This window comes from Augochlora pura, chromosome 1 (assembly GCF_028453695.1).
Source record: "Augochlora pura isolate Apur16 chromosome 1, APUR_v2.2.1, whole genome shotgun sequence".
NCBI lineage: Eukaryota > Metazoa > Arthropoda > Insecta > Hymenoptera > Halictidae > Augochlora > Augochlora pura.
Window position 1 is genome coordinate 583,992 of NC_135772.1, and position 22,787 is coordinate 606,778.

General features: G+C 31.8%; 6 protein-coding genes across 7 annotated transcripts; 3 read left to right on the forward strand and 3 right to left on the reverse strand.

The window, feature by feature from the left end:
• The first annotated feature begins 1,084 nt into the window (after positions 1–1,084).
• Positions 1,085–4,155, forward strand: LOC144468024 (caspase-1). The gene is made up of 4 exons (XM_078177135.1): positions 1,085–1,369; positions 1,722–1,981; positions 2,103–2,408; positions 2,478–4,155. Exons 1-4 carry the CDS (start codon positions 1,290–1,292, stop codon positions 2,726–2,728), a joined length of 897 nt encoding a protein of 298 aa, XP_078033261.1. The 5' UTR covers positions 1,085–1,289; the 3' UTR covers positions 2,729–4,155.
• LOC144468017 (ADP-ribosylation factor-like protein 2) lies at positions 4,061–7,396 on the reverse strand. The gene is made up of 8 exons (XM_078177123.1): positions 7,016–7,396; positions 6,871–6,941; positions 6,418–6,551; positions 6,170–6,285; positions 5,798–5,974; positions 5,541–5,718; positions 5,440–5,473; positions 4,061–5,360 (listed from the first exon to the last, which is right to left on the reverse strand). Exons 1-8 carry the CDS (start codon positions 7,072–7,074, stop codon positions 5,047–5,049), a joined length of 1,083 nt encoding a protein of 360 aa, XP_078033249.1. The 5' UTR covers positions 7,075–7,396; the 3' UTR covers positions 4,061–5,046.
• Positions 7,397–8,367: 971 nt separating this feature from the next.
• Positions 8,368–9,858, forward strand: P5cr (Pyrroline 5-carboyxlate reductase). The gene is made up of 6 exons (XM_078179397.1): positions 8,368–8,485; positions 8,568–8,818; positions 8,894–8,975; positions 9,177–9,313; positions 9,428–9,639; positions 9,720–9,858. The coding sequence occupies exons 1-6, from the start codon at positions 8,395–8,397 to the stop codon at positions 9,790–9,792; spliced, it is 846 nt and encodes a 281-aa protein (XP_078035523.1). The 5' UTR covers positions 8,368–8,394; the 3' UTR covers positions 9,793–9,858.
• A 213-nt stretch (positions 9,859–10,071) lies between these two features.
• On the reverse strand, positions 10,072–11,917 carry Prp18 (pre-mRNA processing factor 18). 2 transcript variants are annotated; one of them, XM_078179383.1, is made up of 4 exons: positions 11,243–11,917; positions 10,892–11,170; positions 10,378–10,806; positions 10,072–10,309 (listed from the first exon to the last, which is right to left on the reverse strand). In XM_078179383.1, exons 1-4 carry the CDS (start codon positions 11,303–11,305, stop codon positions 10,073–10,075), a joined length of 1,008 nt encoding a protein of 335 aa, XP_078035509.1. In that variant the 5' UTR covers positions 11,306–11,917; the 3' UTR covers position 10,072. The 2 variants fall into 2 exon arrangements, with proteins under 2 accessions (XP_078035509.1, XP_078035500.1); XM_078179374.1 differs by having other exon boundaries at positions 10,892–11,173.
• Positions 11,918–13,054: 1,137 nt separating this feature from the next.
• On the forward strand, positions 13,055–17,899 carry Vtd (RAD21 cohesin complex component verthandi). Its single transcript, XM_078176923.1, has 13 exons — positions 13,055–13,434; positions 13,570–13,737; positions 13,974–14,203; positions 14,284–14,467; positions 14,542–14,701; positions 14,773–14,947; positions 15,055–15,275; positions 15,361–15,581; positions 15,966–16,145; positions 16,235–16,597; positions 16,682–16,813; positions 17,082–17,237; positions 17,319–17,899. The coding sequence occupies exons 2-13, from the start codon at positions 13,594–13,596 to the stop codon at positions 17,442–17,444; spliced, it is 2,292 nt and encodes a 763-aa protein (XP_078033049.1). The 5' UTR covers positions 13,055–13,434; positions 13,570–13,593; the 3' UTR covers positions 17,445–17,899.
• Positions 17,900–19,443: 1,544 nt separating this feature from the next.
• Positions 19,444–22,586, reverse strand: Cct1 (chaperonin containing TCP1 subunit 1). Its single transcript, XM_078176936.1, has 10 exons — positions 22,404–22,586; positions 21,976–22,061; positions 21,761–21,889; positions 21,589–21,686; positions 21,401–21,511; positions 20,765–21,170; positions 20,494–20,696; positions 20,212–20,404; positions 19,975–20,138; positions 19,444–19,882 (listed from the first exon to the last, which is right to left on the reverse strand). Exons 1-10 carry the CDS (start codon positions 22,474–22,476, stop codon positions 19,672–19,674), a joined length of 1,674 nt encoding a protein of 557 aa, XP_078033062.1. The 5' UTR covers positions 22,477–22,586; the 3' UTR covers positions 19,444–19,671.
• Positions 22,587–22,787: the final 201 nt, after the last annotated feature.

The window sequence follows — 22,787 nt, forward strand, 5'->3', positions numbered from 1 at the left end:
CTGATCCGATGAATACTGTCTTGCATGCTCGACTTCTGTCTGTGAATTTTGTCTTTCAAGCGGCAAGAAATATTTCTACGTTATTTAAAGATAGTTCCTTGTGCTTGTTCTCGTTTCAATATTCGAGTAATAAATAAACTATTTATTATTTATACTAAATGCGCGATGATATTTGGTTCAAGGTTAGTTGAAGCTTGAAGTTTGAAGGTTGAAGATTGGTGCTTGAATCTTGTAGGCTGAAGTATGATGCGTGAAACTTGAGGTTTAATTAAATTAGAGATATAAATAGAAAGATAAAAATGAATTTTTGTACAAGTCAGTAAATAGTCACGTAATTAAATAATAAAAAATGTTGTACTTTAGAGAGTACGTTACTATATTATTTAGCAGACAAAAATATATTTTGAAAAGCTAGTGACGCTGTAATTTCAGTCACCTGGAACACACTTATCACTATTGCAGTCAGATATAGTTCACTAGTTGACCGTTCTGTTTAGGTAGAGTTCGCTATCGTACAATAGCAGTTTCTACAGAGTCGATAAATCAGATCCTGAGACAAAAAATACATGTCATGGATCTTATAGCCAGACGAATGATTGTGTGAATAGAGTGAGATCGTAGCATGGTAAAATGAGGCAAACTTCATTAGTCGTTGGTATGTCTTGTTTCAATTGTCTCGTGTTACTTCCATTCTTTGTCTAATATTGTAAAGGCAGTACTGTATAGCTGCCAACGTCAGCCAATGAGAGAAAAGCAGTTTTTCTACTACTATAGTAACGGATTCTATTCATGCATACCTTCAGACCGCAGCTTGATCCGTTAGCGACGGTTGATACAAAAATTGCCTTTGCTCTGATTGGGTGATAATTCACTGCTGAGATAGGATCCACTGCGGATTGGATGCGCAGTAGGATGGTGGAGATGTGCATGCCACCTTAGAGAATAAGAAAGGTGTACGGAAATAGGTTCTATTTACCGACATACATACTATAGTCCTTTTTTTAGCGGTCTCGTTGCCTTCGCCTGGGTTCACGAACACAAAGCCAATCATATGAATGTGTATGTACATACACAATAACAAAAGAATACAGAGGACTCTGTGTAGAGATACATACATACATACGTACACACACACACACAACACTTTGGTACCATTTGGTCATCAATACACAATATGAACGTTGCTACGCGCATTTGAAGTGCGTCACTCTGTAAAGTTTTGATCTCAGTGGTTTTTATAACAATATTGTTGTTTCTTTTGTTGTGGAAATCCTTTAAAAACTGAAATCATGTGTTCAACAGAAGGTGATATTGCAAGCGACGGCATAATAATTACTAATGACGTGGGAGACGCTTTTGGATGTTCCAGGTACATGTAGTTTAAATATTTATGAAAATATAGTTTAACAGTGCATTGCATCGAAAGAATGTTCATAACCTTGATGTTCCCCAGTTACTTTCCATGTGGAATACCAGTAAATGTAACAAGATTGCATGGAACTATTAAATTGTATTAAGATTATCTATTTCAACTATTAAATTAAAATGTTTCTGATTGAAATGCATCGACAAGAATAGAAAATTATATATTAATTATGTTAAAATAGTAATAATAAATAGATAATCTTAAATATATGTTATCTCTACTTTCTCTTTGGCATATATTGAGTCAATGTTTAGTTAAATGTACCCAGATATCAGGCATGCTCTTTCTTTTACAGAAACAGCGTTGGTCCCCTCATGGGCCCTTTACAAACGGCACCCACTGAACGTTATGCCACACATTACAACATGAATCACTCAAAACGTGGATTAGCTATTATTTTTAATCATGAATTTTTCACTATTACACATCTCAAACCGAGATGTGGAACAAATGTGGATTGTGAAAATCTTGTCAATACATTGAAAAGTCTTGGTTTCGAAGTAAATGATTTTCATAATTCAACACATAGAGATATAGTGAGAAATTTAGAAAGAGGTACTCGGTTGATGTTTTACCCATCTATAATTTAAAACTTCCTTTTTGTGTTTAATATTTTAATGTCCAAGAGAAATTACATCGAGCATATGTTTAAAACAATATGATTTTGACTTTACAGTTGCCAGTATGGATCATTCTCAACACGATTGTCTGATTGTAGCTGTATTAAGTCATGGAGAATTAGGATTATTATATGCTCATGATACTTCTTATAAGTCTGACTCTATTTGGGGTCATTTTACGGCAGATAAGTGTCCATCACTAGTTGGAAAACCAAAGTTATTTTTTATACAAGCTTGTCAAGGAGATCGATTGGATGCTGGTATGACTATGAAAGACAGAACAGAAACTGATGGTCAACCAGCTTCTTCGTTCCGAATACCAACTCATGCAGATTTTTTAATTGCTTATTCTACAATACCAGGTATCTTTGTAATAGTATAAATTATTATTACCATTTTCAAGGAAAGTAAAGAGCATTCCTTGCTTGCAGGCTTTTATTCTTGGCGAAATACTACTCGTGGTTCTTGGTTCATGCAAGCGTTGTGCTTGGAATTGCGTGAAAATGGTACTCGGTATGACTTGTTGACTTTGCTGACATTTGTGTGCCAGAGAGTAGCCATTGACTTTGAGTCTAACACACCTGATAATATAACGATGCATCAACAGAAACAAATACCATGTATTACATCAATGTTAACTCGTTTGGTAAAATTTACATCTCCAAAAAATGGAATGATATAGTTATTTTATACAGGATATTGTGAGTACCTTTATTGCAATGGTCACACTATTGCTGAGAGTTAAGTAATGATATTTAGTCTATACTACTCCGATTTAGTAGTGTGATTACACTGCATAGCATTTACAGCAAACTGCCATTACATTCTATAAAACTTGCACCAGATGACAAAATATTATAGCACAATATGATAGACTTTATGATATATATGTACAAGGTTTTGTACTCGTGTACTTTAAGAACAAATCCTATAAAGCATATGTCTTTCACAAGATTTATACTGACAATAGATATTTTTAATAGAATATCTATTTGTAATCTTTATCTATTTGGTCATTTTAAATCCACTACATACAGTTAGAATGAATATAATAGTAGTAGTCGTGCAAAAGTTTAGTAAAATATACTCGTTCTATTATGATAAGTAAGGTATGAAATAAGTACAAATGCAAAATAAAAGTAAGTTGGCAGTGTTATAACTATCGCACACTTGCCGCAATAACGACACAACTAAAAAGAACTTACTTGGCTGGAAAACTAGTTCAAATGATTAGTATGATTAATATTCTCTAAAAACACATTCAAATTCCAAATTAACATAAGATCATATTCTAAAATAAAAATAAATTTAAAAGAATCCTATTTTCTGTGCTAGTTATTAAAAACCATAAAATTTTGGTTGTGTCGTTATTGTAACAAAGAGGTGATATACATATAATAAGAATTGATTGCCTTGGTAATTGCTGCTTTCAAGCAAAATTTAACAAATAATTCGTATACTATTTATGTCGTTACAACTATATTTACAAAAATGTATTTTTTAATCATCATTCAAAAGCAATTTAAGAAAATGATACATATAATATGCTTATTGCTTTGTACAAAATGTCAGAGTGACAAAACTTGTGTCTTTTCATAACAAGCAATAGCCCGTCTCAGTGGCTTTCAATTTCTCGACATCTACGAACTAGTGAAGATATAAATATTTTGTGGACCGCTATAATAAAGATAGAAAACCATTAATGATATAGCATTTTTCTATATTAGCTTTTAAAACTAGTATAACTGATTCAGGTGCAAATGCACCAAGTATATCTAGTAGAAAAGCGGTAATAATTTGTTTGCAGATAATTTGTTTAAAAAGAAAAAAAAAGCATATTTTAAATTTAGAAATGATTGAATATTACTTGCCTGATCAAAGTAGTTGTGATTAGATAAGGTGCAATTACAAGGAACATCTAAGTTTTATTCACCGTTAAGAGAAAAAAAGATAACATATGCTGTAAGCTAAATCATTAAAAGATGCAATATGCACATACTTTTGGAATTGCTAGCTAGAGTATGAAGCATCATATTGCTTTATAATTTGAAATTTAATCGCTGAATTTAATAAATTAGTATTTAAAGAAAAAAGTGCGATGTTAACAAGACCAAAATCTACTATATTTGTAATTAAATGGCATTAATATAATCTATAAATACTTTCGATATCGTGATATAACAGTCTTTCATGCAGAAAAGTATGGGGTTATTAAATGCATATTCATTCAAGTTTACAATTTTAATGTTACTTTCAATTGTATGAATATTTCACTGCATTTGCGTATGAAGTGTAACTTACAAAAAGTTCTTGATTCGAAAATGGTTGTTATTCTTATATAAAGTATATTGTTCCTTTAGTAATTTTTAGTATGATCTTTCTGTATTAGAAACCATTGCTTAATATTATAAAGTAATTGCTCAACGATATAACAGGATGTTGCAAAATATTTACAATATTTATTATATTGTAAATTGTGATAAAGTATGTGCTGATTATGTATGCTTAAGGTGTTACAGCATCACCGTATGAAATTTCATACAACACTATAATATAATCGAAAATTTTGTAATACATTTATATCTTAAATTTTTAAGTCTTTATAATGTAAGTCATATTTGTAAAACTTTTATATACATAAAGCTGTATGCAATCTAATACAATAAAGCTAAAATACAAAAAAAGCAATTTTATATAACCTGCTGGAATTTCAATTATTTTTACTTTTTCACAAATGTTTATTTTTACATTATTCGTTATGAATGAAAAGATAATAAGAAACTAACATTAATGAAAAATGTCTTATTCTACATTTAAGGTCAATGTAATTATCTAACATAATAAATATTACTTAATGTTCATCAGTCGGTTTCTGTTTAATAAATAAAAAATATATTCTAAAAAATATTTGTACTATATAATTTTAATTACTTTACTTATCATTATATATCTTCATAATGGTCCCTTATTATTATTATTAAAATGCAATTAATATCATTGCTATGTTATTTGCCCAGGAATGTTGATTACTGTTACTCTGTTGATAAGATGTTGTGAACATTCTGGTGCGGTATGTGGACGATTTGGTTTAGATATAATTGAATTTGAAAATGCAGTCGACATCACTGGAGAAACAATTGGTGGAAGAGTTTCAATACTCTTATGCACTTCCAAAATTGTCTTAGCCGGTTGAACGTTTGTAGATGCATTTTCGAGTTCAATGACTGTTCCTTGGTAAGTTTCTCCTCCAGTAAGTGGAGCAGTTTTATTTCTATGTATAAATAATTTTTTTAACCTGTTTCCAGCAGCAACTCCTATAAATATTATACATGCATATATAGGAATGTATATTAAAGAAATTGCATTTATTATTTACAATTAAATATTACATACCATTGGGCAAAACACTTGTTGATTGACTTTGATCCTAAAATTGCAACAAATTTAAGGTAGTGTTTTTTTTTTTAAATATATTTACTAATAAGGATCTTTACCTTTTTAACAACTAATTCTTTGATTGGTTTAAATGGATTAGAATGCGCCGATATCGTCGACAATGTATCAGATATTGAATCTTGTGCTTCAGCAACTCTCACAATGTGAGTATTTTGTGCATCTTTAAATCTATTGTTTAATACAGTGTAATTCTTTACAATTGTATCCAGTAACCATCTGCATAAATTACTTAGTGTCAGTTTAAAAAAACATACACAGCAGAAATTAAATGGGAATAAGAAAATGAATAACATACTTATAGCCATTCTTAATACCTATAGAATTATCTTTTAATTGATTTTCTCCTTCTACGGATGAACATATTTCCACTCTTGTAGGACACTTCATAGTATTAGCTACATGTTCAACATCCAAGTTCTCGACAAGATCTAACTCATCAATTGATCCGTTTACATCTTGTTTGTTTGCAAGCCTATTTACAAAAATTTGTTTATGTATATATGCATAATAATTGTTTATGTACATATACATATATATTTATATAATGTGGATATCACACATAAATAAATCTTAGTGCAAATTTAATTGGTGCATGTTGTATGTACAAATGGTGTTCTATGGCTCAAAGAAAATACACAAGCATAAGAAATACGTTCAACTTTCTTACAATAATAATGGTTTCCCTGAAATACATTCATGTGAAATTAATTCACCAAACACAACTCTATTTTCTGTAAGTCGGGAAATATCACTAGCATCCACCACATATATAAGACCATGTATCTAAAAGATGCAAAATGGAGAAACAAGAATATTTAAAACTATATTCTAGAAAGTGGGAGATATTACACTTCCATTACACAAAATATAATTCTAATAAAAAGAATGCTCAGGAATCTCTTATTGATTACTTACACCACTGTAATACTTTGTCCATAATGATCGGATTTGAGGGCTACCGCCAATATCATAAATTTTGACAGTGTAAGACTTATACTTTAAAGACACTGTTCGAAATCCTATTGTAGGTAATACATTTCTATCTGACTCTATAAACATGTATATAATTCAAGTTAATTTTAAAAGTTTCAATATATTTGAGAATATCATTATAACATTTATGACGATTATATTTTATCAGTTTTAAATAATAAAATGTAATAATTATTATTAACATTTCTATTAACTTTCTCTGAAAAAGTCATTTTTCCACCAGTAAAATGATATTTATTAAGATAATGTAAGTAACATAAAGTAACTGGAAAACATGTAAACAAATATAAAATGGAAATACTAGATTATGTGTAATTACTCAAAACTGCTAAAATCTTCGTATTTCATAAATATTTTTAATACTCGCAGACATACCACCACTTATTCGATTCAAAACGGATGTTTTCCCTGCATTATCTAGGCCGACGATAAGCAAAATAATAGTTCTAAAAGAAGATAATTATTAAATTCATTGTTCATACCAATTTTTGTCAAAAAATTGTTTAAAAATATACTTTACTTCTCAGAACATTTCTTGTTTTGTAACCTTCTTAATAAACTCCGTACACAATTCCCCATTGTAAGAAGTCGAATTTATACTGTACTTTTAAATATAATTAACTCGTAGTTTCTTATGTCATAACGTATCATATAATTTTGTACATAGGACATTTTTTTAAATGTAAAAAATAACAATTAATCGTCATTGGCAATCTAACGACATCCACAATAAAGCAGCGTAATAAACACAACCTCATAGTTTAATAAAGGGTAAAATAAGAATAAGTTATAAATTAAAATATTTCTTTTCTTGCGTATACAGTCATGTAATACATTATAATTAATTTTCCAAATTGAGAATAACTAAAAATATATGAAGCATGCCTCAAAAATATGAAAATATTTGTACTTTATACGTTGTTGACGTTTAGGGCAGTTTTTAGTTGCCATCTATGATAAGTACAAACTTTGTAGGAACTATAATTCAATATGGCGATTTAGACGCGGTACATAATTCAACTTCTGGATACTAAAATCAGAATATATTACGTCTATTTTTTTAAATTGTCATCATCAAAAAACTAATATGCATAACACAATTTTCGAAAAATAAACAGAGATAAAGTGTAAATGGTATCTGATCTTTATTGTACATTTGTATTACACCTTTTCGATCACAGAGAAGAACTGTTCATCTACGCTCACGCTTATTAAAACATACAAAATTTCCATTTCTAATCAGGTATAATGAATTTCAAAAATATTCGAACAGCAAGATATGCTTGATTTTAGAGGTCTATATCTTTGTCCATTATAGAGGAAATCAAGTAAAACTTATTTCTTTCGATAGTCATTTTTCGTATATGTAACAAAGCCACAGAGCGTCAAAGTTAAACGTATCTTAGTCCGAATATTTTTGTGAATATCCTGGTAAGATTAAAACGTAGACTTTTAGATGTTCGAAAAATCAAAATAAGAATTGCTTGTGTCAATGTATTCGCTCAGGACAAATGAATGATAGTTGCGTCGATGTGCTCGCTCGCATCAATCAATTCGGTGACGTAGCAATATGGTCGCCAACATTCACTCCGGTTGCTTGTTTGGTTACCAGCAACTTTCCTATTTTACAGATATTGTATACATAAATACGACTTAATACACAGCAATACTTCCTAATCTAACCTCTTATCTCAGTCTCAGCTAGTAGAGAGTTTGTACCTCTACTTTATTAATTATTAGTAATCCTCACGTGGTATGACACTTTCCTGTCATGTTTCCAATTAAGCCAGTCAAAATATAACACGTTCTGAATAAATGTTGCTCTAATTTAAATAAGAATTTATCCTAAGAAATATTTACTAAACATTTGAGACACTGGAACATTTTAAACAAAATAATATGGCTAAATACAGTTTTGGTTCAACTAAAATTGGTTTTATTGGTGGCGGAAATATGGCAAGTGCTATTGGGAAACCTTTAATTGAGAAAGGTACATATTCTTTGACATTTTACATAACGTGAATGAATAGTTCTATTAGAATCATTCATTTAGCAATATTATTTCTTTACAGGTATCGTTAATCCAAATAATGTTTGGGTATCTGCACGTACCAATAAAACTTTGGGTTTTTGGAGTAATATTGGTACTCGCACTACATTGGAAAATAAAGAAGTATTGAAAAATTGTGACATCATATTTTTAGCAGTGAAACCACACATGCTTAATGAAGCACTTGAAAGTTTACGGTCAACAGAGCTTTCTGTATACGATCCACTTTTTGTCTCTGTACTTGTGGGCATTTCATTAGACACTTTAACTTTTGTAAGAACTAAATAATGTTACTAATACTTTTAAGATCTTAAATGAAACGTTTTGTATAATTAAAAATGCTTTTAGAAACTTGCAAATATTGTGGAACGTCCTCGGGTAGTTAGATGCCTTCCAAATACTCCACTGATGATCAGTGAGGGAATAACAGGTAAATGAAGATTGTATATACTTATAGAAAATGATTAAACTGCGAATCTTCATGTAAACGCTTATTGTTATACAACTAGAAATTAATTTACATACATACATACATTTTACATACATTTTGTACATATTTTGCATATTTTTAATATTGAAAAATCAGTAGTTTAATAGCGACAATAATTTTATAATATTATTATATTTTCAGTATATTGCTGTAGGAATACTTCGGATGAAGATGAAAAAATGATTTCTACATTATTTTCTCATATTGGTTTAGTCGAAAATATTTCTGAATCTTTTATGAATGCTGTAGGTGGTCTTTCAGGTTCTGGTCCTGCTTACGTGAGTAAAACCAAAGTTCCATTATTTTAATAACAAATAGTAATATAGTATGTAGATAATAAAATGTGCTAGACATGTAGAATATAACATAACAGTATAAATTAAAATTTTTAGGCATATCTTATCATAGAAGCATTATCAGATGGTGCAGTGAAAATGGGTGTTCCAAGACACATAGCAACAAAGCTTGCTGCTCAAGTACTAGTAGGGGCTGGAAAAATGGTGCTAGAAACTGGTAAACATCCGGGTCAATTAAAGGATGAAGTATGTTCTGCAGGAGGTACAACAATTACGGGTGTTCACGCAATGGAATGTGGGCAAGTTAGGCAAGTACATACAGAAATGAGAATAAGAATTGATTGCTTACTGAAATCATCTTTATAATATGTTGTAAATATATTTATAGGGCATCTATGATGAATGCAGTTGAAGCTGCAGTAAATAAGTCAAATGAATTAGGAAAACATATAGGAAAATGAAGAAGTATCATTTAAATTACTTAATTTTTGATGCATTTGTTTAAGCATTTTCAATATGTGATAGTAGAAAAGTTTGCTTTATTAAGAATAGTTTTTAAATTGCCTGAAAATGAGGAACTATGAAGAATATGATATTATTTAAATAATACAATGATACTCACTTAAACAATAATAGAAGTGTAGCAGTGGTAGAAATAAAATGAATCTTACAATTACAGATTGTTAATGTTACATATTTTACAGTGTATGTATATTCATCCATATAATTTATACATAAATATTATCCCTTCGAATATTCTACACAACGTGATGGATCTGTTGGGTAATACTCTTGGCATTTAGTCATCAACCTTTTTAATGCTTGAATATATTTTCTTTGAGTTTCATCATTCATCACATGTGCCACATTTTTAGAAAAAATTTTTTCTCTTCCAGTACGTGCATGAATACCAACCATAGTTACTCCAATAGGCCATGGAGAGTTTCCTATAGCCATTTGCAAGTATGCATCACTTGCCTGAAATAAATTGTTTTCATTAAATTTGTTACGCTAAAATCAAATGTCATTCTGATTTGTTTATTTACCAATATATAATTGCGTTCAAGTAAATGTTTCACTATGTCTGTTAAACTATCAGTGATATCCTCTGGTAAAGATCTATTTTTTAATTTTCTAAGAAGTGGTTTCAGGTATTCTCTAGTTTGGGCATAAGTGGCACTAGCCATTTTTCCTCTGGTACTCATCTTTTCGGCAGTACTTCTACTGTTTAATTGAATACCCCACATTTGTACTAAGAATTGTATGAATTGTGTAATAACATTTAAATCGAAATCTCTGTCGCCCTTGTTTAATTTAACAGACATCTTTTGCAGATCTTCGTATGTAACTCCTTCATCCGGTACATTCACATCGCCTTTTCCATTGCGATCTTGTGGCTTTGAGGAAGCTAATATTTCATTTAAGTATGCCTGATCTACTTGATCCATAGCTTCTTGGAAATCATTTCGGAAACCCTTTAATTCAAAATACACACGTTAATTCATACATTGTGTTAATAAATTATATACTGTATACGATAGCATAAATGTAAACACATACCTTGTTTACTTCAGGTTCTAGAATTTCACATTTTCGTAACCTTTTAAATGCTTCAATTTCTGATTCTCCATATATCATTATTGGTTCACCCCTCTCACGTAGCCTTCGAATTACTTCATGTCTAGGTAAAGTTAAGTGTTCAGAACTACCATCCGTTAGACATTCTTCTTGTTGTTGTGCTGTATTCACTTTAATATCTTCGTCATTATTGTTTTGTACTTCCTTCACTTCTGCATCTTTCAACATTAAGTCACTCCTTTTAAAATACTTTTTATTGTTCTGCTGCAATATTGAGGATCTTTAATAAACTGAACAAAATATTCAAATTAATGACATTTTTGTGAATATTACCAGAACATTGCTTTCTTCTAATTGTTTACGTTTCTTCATGATCTCAGCCTTTAGAATATCCATTTTTAAAAAACAATTTCTTTTAAATGCACACAAAATTCGTTTGAATCAAAGTTAGAATAAAAATATATATGTGTGTGTGAAGTAACGTTGTCACGTATGTCACCAAAATATTTGAATCACATATTCATATAATTTTCGTATGGTTGTACATAGTCACTCTGTTCAACCATTGTAGTCGAATTTTATTACAAAATAAATCGTTCTGTTGGGCTGTACATATTATAGGAGTGTGTAGATGTACGATGTACTGTACATATAACAAACCTCTTTGTTATGACAGAAATTGTACTCTATTCGATGCGACTATGCGTAGGGCTTCGAAAAGAAAAAAACGTGATTTACTTTTAGAATCGCGTGGTTTAGAAAACGCAATCGGATGTTATTACATGCATGCATGTAAATGCAAACACTACTTTTTATTGGTTCACGTACTGAACTATCTCATTAAGAGACAGTGCAATTAGGTTTCTCAGGCTTTAAGCACTTTTCCCAGCTTAGGGGAAAAGGTCGATTCGAAGAATTTCTATCTCAGCACCGCGGACGATAGAGTGATGAACTTTTATAACTTGACGTGAATTCGCAGTAATGGTTCCTTCTCCTACATACGTCGCAGCTTGATTAGTTAACTAAGATCGATATACAAGTTTTCTTTGCTCTGATTGGTTGAAGCTTTACTATTGAAGCAGGATCCACTTCGGATTGGATGCACAGTAAAATGGTGAAATGCACACTGAAATGAACGCGCCAATTTAGGGAGTAAGAAAAGCGTGCAGGAGTAGGTCCCATTACTGCATGTCAGTACTGTAATGCCTTATCATAGTACCCTGCTGGGCAATCCTCAGTGGATTCTATGGTCGGCCAATTAGAGAATAGTCGCCATTATAACAGAGTTCTCAGCATTCTGACCGTTCATGGAATTTCCACTCAAGGTCAGCGTATATTGGTGGCTTAGTGCGACCAATGACACCAGACATTCCGCTAGAAATCTGCTCCAAGTGGCGGAGAGGAGGCTACACAAATGGGATCGGACGATTTAAATGAATTACCAATAAAAATCCATTGTCATCATCCAATTCCATTTGCAATGGATAATTCTCTTACTTTTATTTTTCTGGAAGATAGTCGAAAGCGGTCAGAAGGCTGAGAGCTCTGTTAATATGTAACACAAATTTTACAAGATTCTCCAGCCGCACTATGTCTAGAATAAGAGTAGAAATTGCTTCGCTCTGATTGGCTGACGATTCAATGCTAAAACCAGGGTTTATTGCGGTTTGAATATGTAATAAAATGGTAGGGATGCTTGGAAAAGCTAAGGGAGGTAGAAAAATCGTGTAAAACCTGAAGTATTATCGTACGTAAGCACGTACATATTTGTCATAAAATATGCGGCTGTAAGTATGACCTACATACACATGTAGTTTGTATTACGTATGTTTGATTTTCTAGCCCTCTGCCGATGAATTCGTAAAATGGAGGTCCATAATTTCAACACGTATGTGTTACTAAACTAGTGATATAACGGATAGATTTTTTTTCATTTTTAATTACCTATTGTTTAATATTGTTTTCTTTTAAAGCGCTGAAATAGACAAATAATATACTATAAGTAAGAAGTGGAACACATGAATACGTAGATACAAGAAATGTTCATCAAAAATATAAAGGTATCGTTTTGTGGATTTACGAATACAATCGCCCGCCATCCATGGAGGGACTTTTAGAACGTACAGTGAAACTAGTGTGGTTGTGGATGGTTCTGAAGACGCGGTCAAAAGAAACGTTATCGTATTTATTAGTGACTCTGTAATATTACGATCAAATGTGATTCTTTTCGCAACATATGAGAGCACTGGTGTAACCTTTATAGACGTAACGCTGTTTCGAGTCGTTTCACAAGGAAATAAAGAAAACGTACTACGTATTCAACAAGCTTACGCGTAACCGCCAAAATCACAGACGGAAACGCCATCTTATGCAAAGATGTTGACATTTTACTAAATCGGGAAAGATACTATAAGATATAATCATCGTTTTATTCGGGTCCTACGACTCGATTTCTGTATTTACGAATGTTGAAAAATGTTAATATTACATACTGATTGACACGTCATCCGGTTTTTCATTATAAGGTGATAATCATGTTGCTAACGGGAAATTGTATTAATGATACCGTTCCATTCACCCTTATGTTTAGATTTGTGTTTACAAACAGTGCACTGCGCACTTTTGACGCATTTTACTTATGTGATCATTTTTTTTCACAGAAGTGCACATAACAAGTATTCATAATGTTTTACGCACATTTCGTGTTGGCCAAAAAGGGGCCGTTAGCCCGAATTTGGTTAGCCGCTCATTGGGACAAGAAGTTGACAAAAGCTCACGTATTTGAAACGAATATCGAAAAATCAGTAGACGGTATATTACAGCCAAAGGTACGGATAAAATCTTCCTTACATTCATGAAACTTTCACTGTGAACTTTTAATGTAGCCTATGAATATTTACAAATATGTAACATGTTCTATAGATCAGGTTGGAATATATGACAATCTTTTGTTCTAACAAAGTAGATTACCGTTGAATGACAGTTTGAAGTAACAGTGATTTTTCATATGCTTATAAAAAATATATTTCAAATACATTTACTTTGGCGTGTTATATCGATATAGGTCAAAATGGCTTTAAGAACATCCGGACACTTACTGCTGGGTGTGGTTCGTATATACTCCCGGAAAGCCAAATATCTGTTAGCTGATTGTAATGAAGCTTTTGTCAAAATCAAAATGGCCTTTAGGCCGGGCATGGTAGACTTGCCGGAAGAACACAGAGAAGCTGCTGTAACAGCTATAACATTACCTGAGGTGTTTCATGATTTTGATACTGCGATGCCTGAGTTAAAGTAAATATATAAAAATCAGATAACTTTGTATTTTGTATATCTTCTTAATAATACTGTTAAATGCATATGTATTATTTCAGAGATGTTGATATTGAAGCACAGTTTAGTTTAAATCAGTCACGAGCAGAGGAAATAACTATGAGAGAAGATTATGGCAGCTTAGCTTTAGTTACGCATGATCAAGGATTTGGTGATATGAGCTTCGATGCAGAACCACCAGAGCTATTAAGACATGCAGGTGCTGTAGAACCATCGTTAGATCAGGTACGCATATATATAGTTCCTGTTTCTCAAAGAAATAGACATTAAGTATAAGGAATTTTTTATTTATTGTTTAGACACATATGTTATTCACCGACGGACCAGGAATTGAAACAGCTTTAGATCAAAAAGAAAAAGAACCGGTACCAGGCCCATCAATAACAGCGCAAGCCATGGATATAGATATGCCTATTAGAGATGATGGTTTTGGTGGACATCTTGGTCAAGATATCATATGTAAGTGGTTTAGTCGTATGTGTACCATGTGTAATTATGTATTATATAATTATTTATTTTACGCTTTTTAGCTGGTGGCCTATTTGAAGGTGGTTTGTTCGATGAAGCGCCAATGGGTGAAGTATCTGTACCTGAAGTTAGTGCTGTAGCAGAACCACAAGAGCCAGCAGTATCTGGAACTGCACCTTCAGTTCATGAGGAATCCGAGGAAGAAATGGGACCTCCATCTCCTTTGGGAGGAATGAGGTAATAAATCTTTTTTTTATCTACTGTCTTTAAATTATGAATTTATGTTTTATATAATAAAGATAATAGATGAGCATAAAATAAATTTTATACATTTTATACAATAGCGATGACTCCAGACCTGCTTCTCCTGCAACAATTGCAGAAGAAATTGAAGGAAGAATAAGTGTCGCAAGTCGACGTTTTACACCTGCACCATCAATCATTCCTGAAGAACGTCCAATGGAAGCTATTGAAGAAGCACCACCTTTACAAGATCAAACTACATTGCTACACGATGAGGAAGAAAGTTTTGCTCTTGCACCGGTTGATACGTCTGCTTTGAAAGGTTGAACATTACATTGAGCTATTTTGTTACAATTTGAATATCAATGATCACAGTTATCAGTACAATATTATTGTTGAAATTGTAGGATTCACAAAAGCGAAGCGTAAACGTAAGCTTATTGTTGACGAAGTCAAAAATATTTCTGGTGAAGAAATGAAAGCACAATTATCAGATACCAGTGATATTATAACTACACTGGACCTGGCACCTCCAACAAAGAGGTTAATGCATTGGAAAGAAACTGGTGGAGTCGAAAAATTGTTTGCTTTACCGGGAAGACCAATTCCAGCACGTGTATTGTTTAAGGTAATGGGAATGTTTATATTTTTCAAATTCATTATCTGTATTGTGAGAAAATAAGCAAAGGTATGCGAGAGTCTGAAAATATTGGAAATCCGACTTTGGAACGAGTCGGGAACAGATCGAGTTAGGCCGGGTGGTATGGGAAAGTATCTTGGGTTTGAAAATATCAAGTGTCCTGAGATTTTGAAGAAGCCGAACAGCATTTTGAGATTACATATTACGAGACGTCTAATAGTAGGTACGAAGAAGAGACTCGAAACACATTCGGGACCCGTTCGATCTCGAAAAATATTCTTGTCTCGTCACGATAATTTCGAGTTTCTGGCACACCTTTAAAAATAAGATAATTAAGATAATATTTAACAATTTCAATACATGTTGAAACAGAATTACCAACGACATCTTACGAGTAAGTCTTACGATCACGAGGACTTTGGACGTTTAGTAGGTGAAGAGGAAGGTATGCCTTTGGAACAGATGAGGGAACCCGTAGAAGCAGATTCGTTTGAACAAAGTATTTTAAGTAAGCGTTTGTCCCGGAAACGAAAGATGCCGTTTGAGGAAGAGGTAAGATCATATTCAATACCAATTTTTAATTCAGGTTTAAATAAATATTATAAATTCCTATTATTTACGTATTACACTTTTATTTCCAGATAAGGCCACCACCTCCAGCACCGGCACCGCCACCAGTAGAAATAGCATCCGAAGCTGTAGACGTCCCAAGTATAGCTCCTCTACCTCTAGCGGAATCACCAATTCCTCTTCCTGAAGTATCTTTGCCAACAGAATCAGTTTCTGAAATCAGTGGTATAGTGCCTCCTGTCGAAGAACCAGAAATAGTTCCATCAGTACCTTCTGAAGTACCTTTGATTTCACCACTCGTAACTGAAATACCTCCAACTGAAACCATTGTTACACCCGAGGAATCGATTATTCCACCTACACCGGCAGAACCAGAACTTCCTGCCGCACCACCTTCTGAAATGCCTCAAATGGAGAATATGGGCTATGATCAGGTTAGTTATGGTTTTGCAATATAAGTACGTTACATATTATAGCATCGCATTAGTAATTTTAATTAATATGTATGTGTCTAACAGGCTCAACCTATTGTACCATATATGGGATACGATGAACATCCCCCAGCACCCACAACGCCTGCTATGTCAGAAAGAGGGCCAGCGACTCCATGGAATCACGAGGACTATGAATTCCCTCCATCTGTAGGACCGGTATGTAAATTTTGTATACTTTCTATATGTATATTATACCTGTGGTTCTTTGTATACGATGAACATAGAACGTATGCAAAATGTCGTGAAATATTGATTTGCAACAAAGTGTATCATTTCCATCAATCTAACGTAAACATATAAGAAGCTACTTAAGATGTAGGAAGAAAAAGTAATATACGTCAAAGAAAACGCGATACAAATTTGCTTATAAGATACAAACTGCACAGGAACAATCGTGTAATTTTTTTATTACATTGTTTTATAGCAAGAAGAACAGCAAGTAGATGAAACATATGAACAGTTCGAAGAAAGAGTTCTTAATAAGAGAGCAGCACACATGTATCATGTTATTAAGAACAAACTGGATACCAAAGATAGGTTGACGTTATCAGAAATGGCATACAAAAATAATCGTAAACAGGTTTGTACATATTTATAAATATAATTCCAAGTAGATTTTATGATATGTATATTTTACATTATTTGTAATATTTGATTTTAGGTTGCACAAAAATTCTATACTTTGTTAGTCCTTAAAAAGTTTCAAGTAACAGAACTCTATCAAGAATACCCGTATGCTGAGATTGTAGTCAGTAAAGGACCAAAATTCGAGAATCCTGCATTATAAGAGTATTAGGTATTACGTACCTTATATTTACTACTAACAGTGATGAGATAATGAAGAAAAGGAATGTAGTTGTTCTGAATCGTAACAGAAAATGAAGCGATTTATCTAAATTCTTTTGATAGATAAATTGTAAAATAATATACGAAACCGCTGACAGAAACATGAAATATCTACTAAGGCAAAAGAGTTTTATAAATCAAGTTTTTAATTCCTGATTGAGGAATGTATACGTTTTGTATAAATCAGGGCAGAATTATTTTGGACCTTCCGCATTTCTAACGCGCTAAAAGATTCAATTATATGTATAAAAATTTACTATTGAAAGATACATAATTTTTTACTTCTACATAGGAAAAGGTCGATTGTCTTCATTAACTTAATTATCAATCCGAACAGGGTTTGTATATAATATTGACGTGTAGTGAAAACATATTTTATATCTTACTATTTACAAAGATGGTTCTTGAGTCCGCACTGCAGGATGGTCCAAAATTACTAATAATCTTGTGAAATAATTTATGAAATTTAATAAAAGAAACTTTTGTTAAAATTTCATAAAATGAGATCATGTATGGTTGAAAAATATTTGTTTTATTTTGAAATTTAAAGAAGATTGGACCCACAATATAATTTCCTTGTTAGCGTACTTACATATTAATTAATACTGTAAACAATTATTAATGGAAGAATCAGGAGAATATTTTATGGATAATACTTTTATGTATTGCAGTCATACTTTAGGAGTATCAACGTATTAAGTTATTTTTCATATATCTCATATTTTATGTACACTCGGCATGATCTGTATAGTTACTTTTCATATAAATATCAGTGAAAATTTATAATCTACCATAATTTATATTTAAAGTATGTATGACATTCCAAAGAACGTTGTTGTAACGTGATAGTTTCAATTTCACTGTTTCAATTCTTATTATACAATTTTTTTTTTTATTGTAAATCGACGAAAATGTATTAATCCTGTATAAAGATAAAAATTGTTTGACCATGCTATTTTCTAAAAAGAAAATGAGATTGTGGTTCGTAATTTAAATTAGTCTGACCACGAAAAAATGTTCAATAATTTATTGTTATATATGTATCTCTGTCTCATGGGATGCAGAAATGTTGATAAATCGTATTATAAAAAGAAGTGCTATATTTTATCAAATTGACATGTCAGAAAATTCTCGAGAGCAATCATATTGCATTGTAAATATACATGCACAATAAACATATACGCTATCATTACGCATGTACTCCTACCAAAAGGTGTGTTATAAAAAAGATCGACTGCTATAACATCTATGAAATGCCTGATTGTAAATAAGTCCATGATCCATTAACCAATACATAATTGTTTATAAAATAAAAGAAAGGTTTCTGAAATATTCTGTTTAAAACTTAAACCCTAAAGTACATATCACATAATACTTAAAAATGTTAATCCATTATTTTCCATTAATAAACTGTTAACAAACATTGTCAGAATCTATTATGTTGATTGATGAAGACTTTTCAGAAATATTAATTTTAAATACATAACTTTCCATCGTGTACACATTGCGCATGACATGTGTGTATTTATACGGTTATTGATTATAAATTGGATACGTTTCCTAAGACAAACATTCACCATATTAATATATTTATCCCTTAGAGTCACAACTTAGAATAGTTACGTAATTACATCAATTAATTTATAATTAATTTCTTCTTATGTATTTTTTGTGAATTTTGTTATGTATGTTGTAAGACTATTAAATTGACATCATTCAAGATTGTTATTAAATTAATATTAAACTCTCAATTTTATGAAGTGCATTTATTTCAAGTTAAGCATGCGTGTAACGTATGTTTAATAGTTGCACTGTAAACTTAAAACAATATTTATAAGCTAATTATATAATGAAAACTCAACAATGATTAATAAATTAAAATAAACTTGAATTTGACAAATCTGTATTATTTTCAGAAATATAAGAAAATATATGCAAAATTTGTTTACATGTAAAAGCTTTATTTCATTAGTGTTGGTAGATTTATTTTTAAGAAGTAACATAATACGCAATACAAATCTCAATATTAATATGTAAATTCTCAATGTGTAATGTGTTCCTTATTCTTATTATTAAGTTATGAAATGATATTTATTATAAAATTTAATTTAAATTTCTGCCCACTACAAAGCGCATGAGAAAGACACGAACGTAAATGCAATTTAATTTTATTCTTCCAGTTCACCAGCTTCCATTGCTTCACGATACGATTTATCTTTAGTACGATCTGGATCCAACTTGATCATATCATCGATTCTAAGAATAGTTATTGCTGCCTCTGTAGCGAATTTTAGAGATTTTATTTTGGAAATAGCTGGCTCTAATACACCGGCTTTCCTATTGTCTTTGATAGTGCCCTCAAATAAGTCAAGACCAACCCTGTAAAAAAAATAGAAGTATCGTATTATTGTAGTAAGGTATTAAATCAAATCAGTTATTTCAAAATGCATTATTGTGATTAAAAGTATTACCATTTCAAATCAGCAACATCTGCTTCCGTTTGACTGGAATTGTGATAGGAACGCAATTTAGCTACAAGTTCAGTAGCATCCTGTGCTGCGTTAACTGCCAATGTTTTTGGTATAACCAACAGTGATTTCGCAAATTCAGCAATCGCTAACTGTTCTCTGGAACTCTAAAAAAAAATATATTAACTAGATTCAAGAATATTTTTCTTGCAATAATTTTCGATCGTAAAATTAACTTACGAGAGACGTTGCAAAATTTTCTAAATATATTGAAAGAGCTGCCTCGACGCAACCACCACCAGCAACGACACATTTGCTTTCTAATACTCGCTTAACAACGCATAATGCATCATGCACGGAACGTTCCATTTCATCACAGTAGTAGTCATTAGGCCCACGCAAAATAAGAGAACTTGCTGTTCTTGCTTTTGGTCTGTAAAAAATATGAACAACATTTTCTTACTATGACTATTACTTTTTCAATGATTTATTATGTAAGTAATATTAAGTCGAAGCATATACCCTTTAATCAGAATAAGTTCATCATCGCACATCATTTCTTGAACAACTTCGGCAGCTTCTCCAAGGAAATTAGGATCAAAGCTTTCTTCTCCGTCCATGTTAGTTAGGGAAGTAATGAATTGTGCACCTGTGGCTTTAGCAATTCTTTTCAAGTCTGCCTTTTTACATCTGCGGATGGCCATTGCTTTAGCTTCAATGAAGTACTGCAAAAAGTTTTATTTTATATTACTCTTCAGTTAAACATTGTTTGCTTTTTAAGATTAAAACGTACCTTTAGACACAGATCGTCGATTCCTCCTGATACAAGAATAACATTGGTACCGGCAGAAAGAATCTTTTGGATACGTTCTTTTGTAATATCTGACTCGCGTTGACGGACTGCTTCAAGTTTCTCAGGGTCGGTAATCAATACCTCAACACCCAATTTCATTTTAGTCTTTTGCAGAGAGAAGTCCAGACACGCAATTTTTGCATTGACTATTCTCTTGGTCATAGCTTGAGAGGCTACGGTACAATTAAGTGCATAACCATGTACAAGTACAGATTCTCGGGCACTCTTTCCATGAGCTTTTAAAACGTTCACTGCTTTTATTGGATATAAAAATCCACCTTTACCATCATTAACTTTTATCGCATTTGCAGCATCCACAACCATATTTCCAAAGAAATCAGCGTCACTATGAATAAATTAAGGTACAATGGTAGAGATGTAAAAACGAAAAACTGAAATTCTTATGAATTCACTGCAGAATTACTAATGTCACTATCATAGAATATGAAAATTATTTAATTGAATTACGCGTTGTGTGTGCTAATTGCAAAATATATACATTATATACATATGACTATGATATGTATGGTGCTGCAGATGACAGAAAAAATGATAATTTAACAGAAAAAAGGATACGCGCCAATAATTTTGCTAGACATAGATGTTTTAGCAACATTAATTAGGCAGTCTCGTCCAAGTTCTTCAACAGTAACTGTTAAATGATCTTGAATATATTTGCAAGCTTCTCTGAAATATAAATAATAAGTGGATTAATAAAAACTGTTGCCTATCCTTCTCTTATGTACAAGAAAATATTTATTTACTTGCAAGCAAGTCTGTAACCACTGATTACAGAGGTAGGATGAATCTTTTGTTTCACAAGTTCATCGGCATTTTTTAATAATTCTGCTGCAACAATCACCTATATAAAAATTTGTTTAGTAAATTTTGTTATCGAATAAACATAGTTATCAAAATTAATTTACACAAACTTACGACTGAGGTAGTACCATCGCCAACTTCTTCATCTTGTAACTGAGCTAACTCTACTAATACTCTAGCAGCTGGATGTTCAACCTCGAGCAAACGTAAAATAGTTGCTCCATCATTACTAATAGTAACATCCTATATAATATTATTTGTAATGTAAGTAACATTAAAAATTTATTCATAAAGTTTATACAACATAAGATATGATTTAAATTACGTACACCAATATCGTCTACGAGCATTTTATCCAAACCAACAGGACCCAGTGAACTCTTCACTACATTCGCAATAGTGCAAGCAGCCATTACTATAAAAGAGAAGGAATATGCATACAATACAAATCAATTTAATCAATTACAAATATATTAGCAAATAGTTTTGAATTAAGTTTCAAGCATTGCTTCGTTATTGTACTCTATAAGATTTTATTCATAGGGAAATGGCATTTGAAACATCCAAGAAGCCACATGTGTCTAAAACGTGATTTTCGTATTATACATGTATACATTCGATACTAATAGCTTTTACGGTTTGAAATTCAGAAATTGCAAATTTGATAGAAATCATCGAGAAAAATCTTGTATAAATGAGCGCCGATAAATTAAATTATTGTATATTATAACCAAATTTTCTCACAGTGCAAACATACCATTTTGTGTTCGTACAGGCTCTCCAGTTTGTCGGACACCTCCTACGACTAAAGGACTTGCTACTGTCGACATTTTCTATCAATTCTTTTTCACCTTCGCGCAATATTACAATAACTGGACGACGATCGGTAATGTCCGGCGACCAATGTGTAGTAACCAAGAGATCGGTGTATTACTAATAATAATAATAATAATCACTGTGTTCAGCGACGCCTAGCATTCTTATTTCCTTTTAGGGTCAAGTTTAAGCTATATTTGATTGGTTAATGTTTCTTGTATCTTCTCTATCTGGTTGGTGAACTGCTAAACCCATAGAATGTTTTCTTGATTCCCCGAAAATCAGTTGGAAATGTAAACATATTTATATCAATCAATGTTAATGA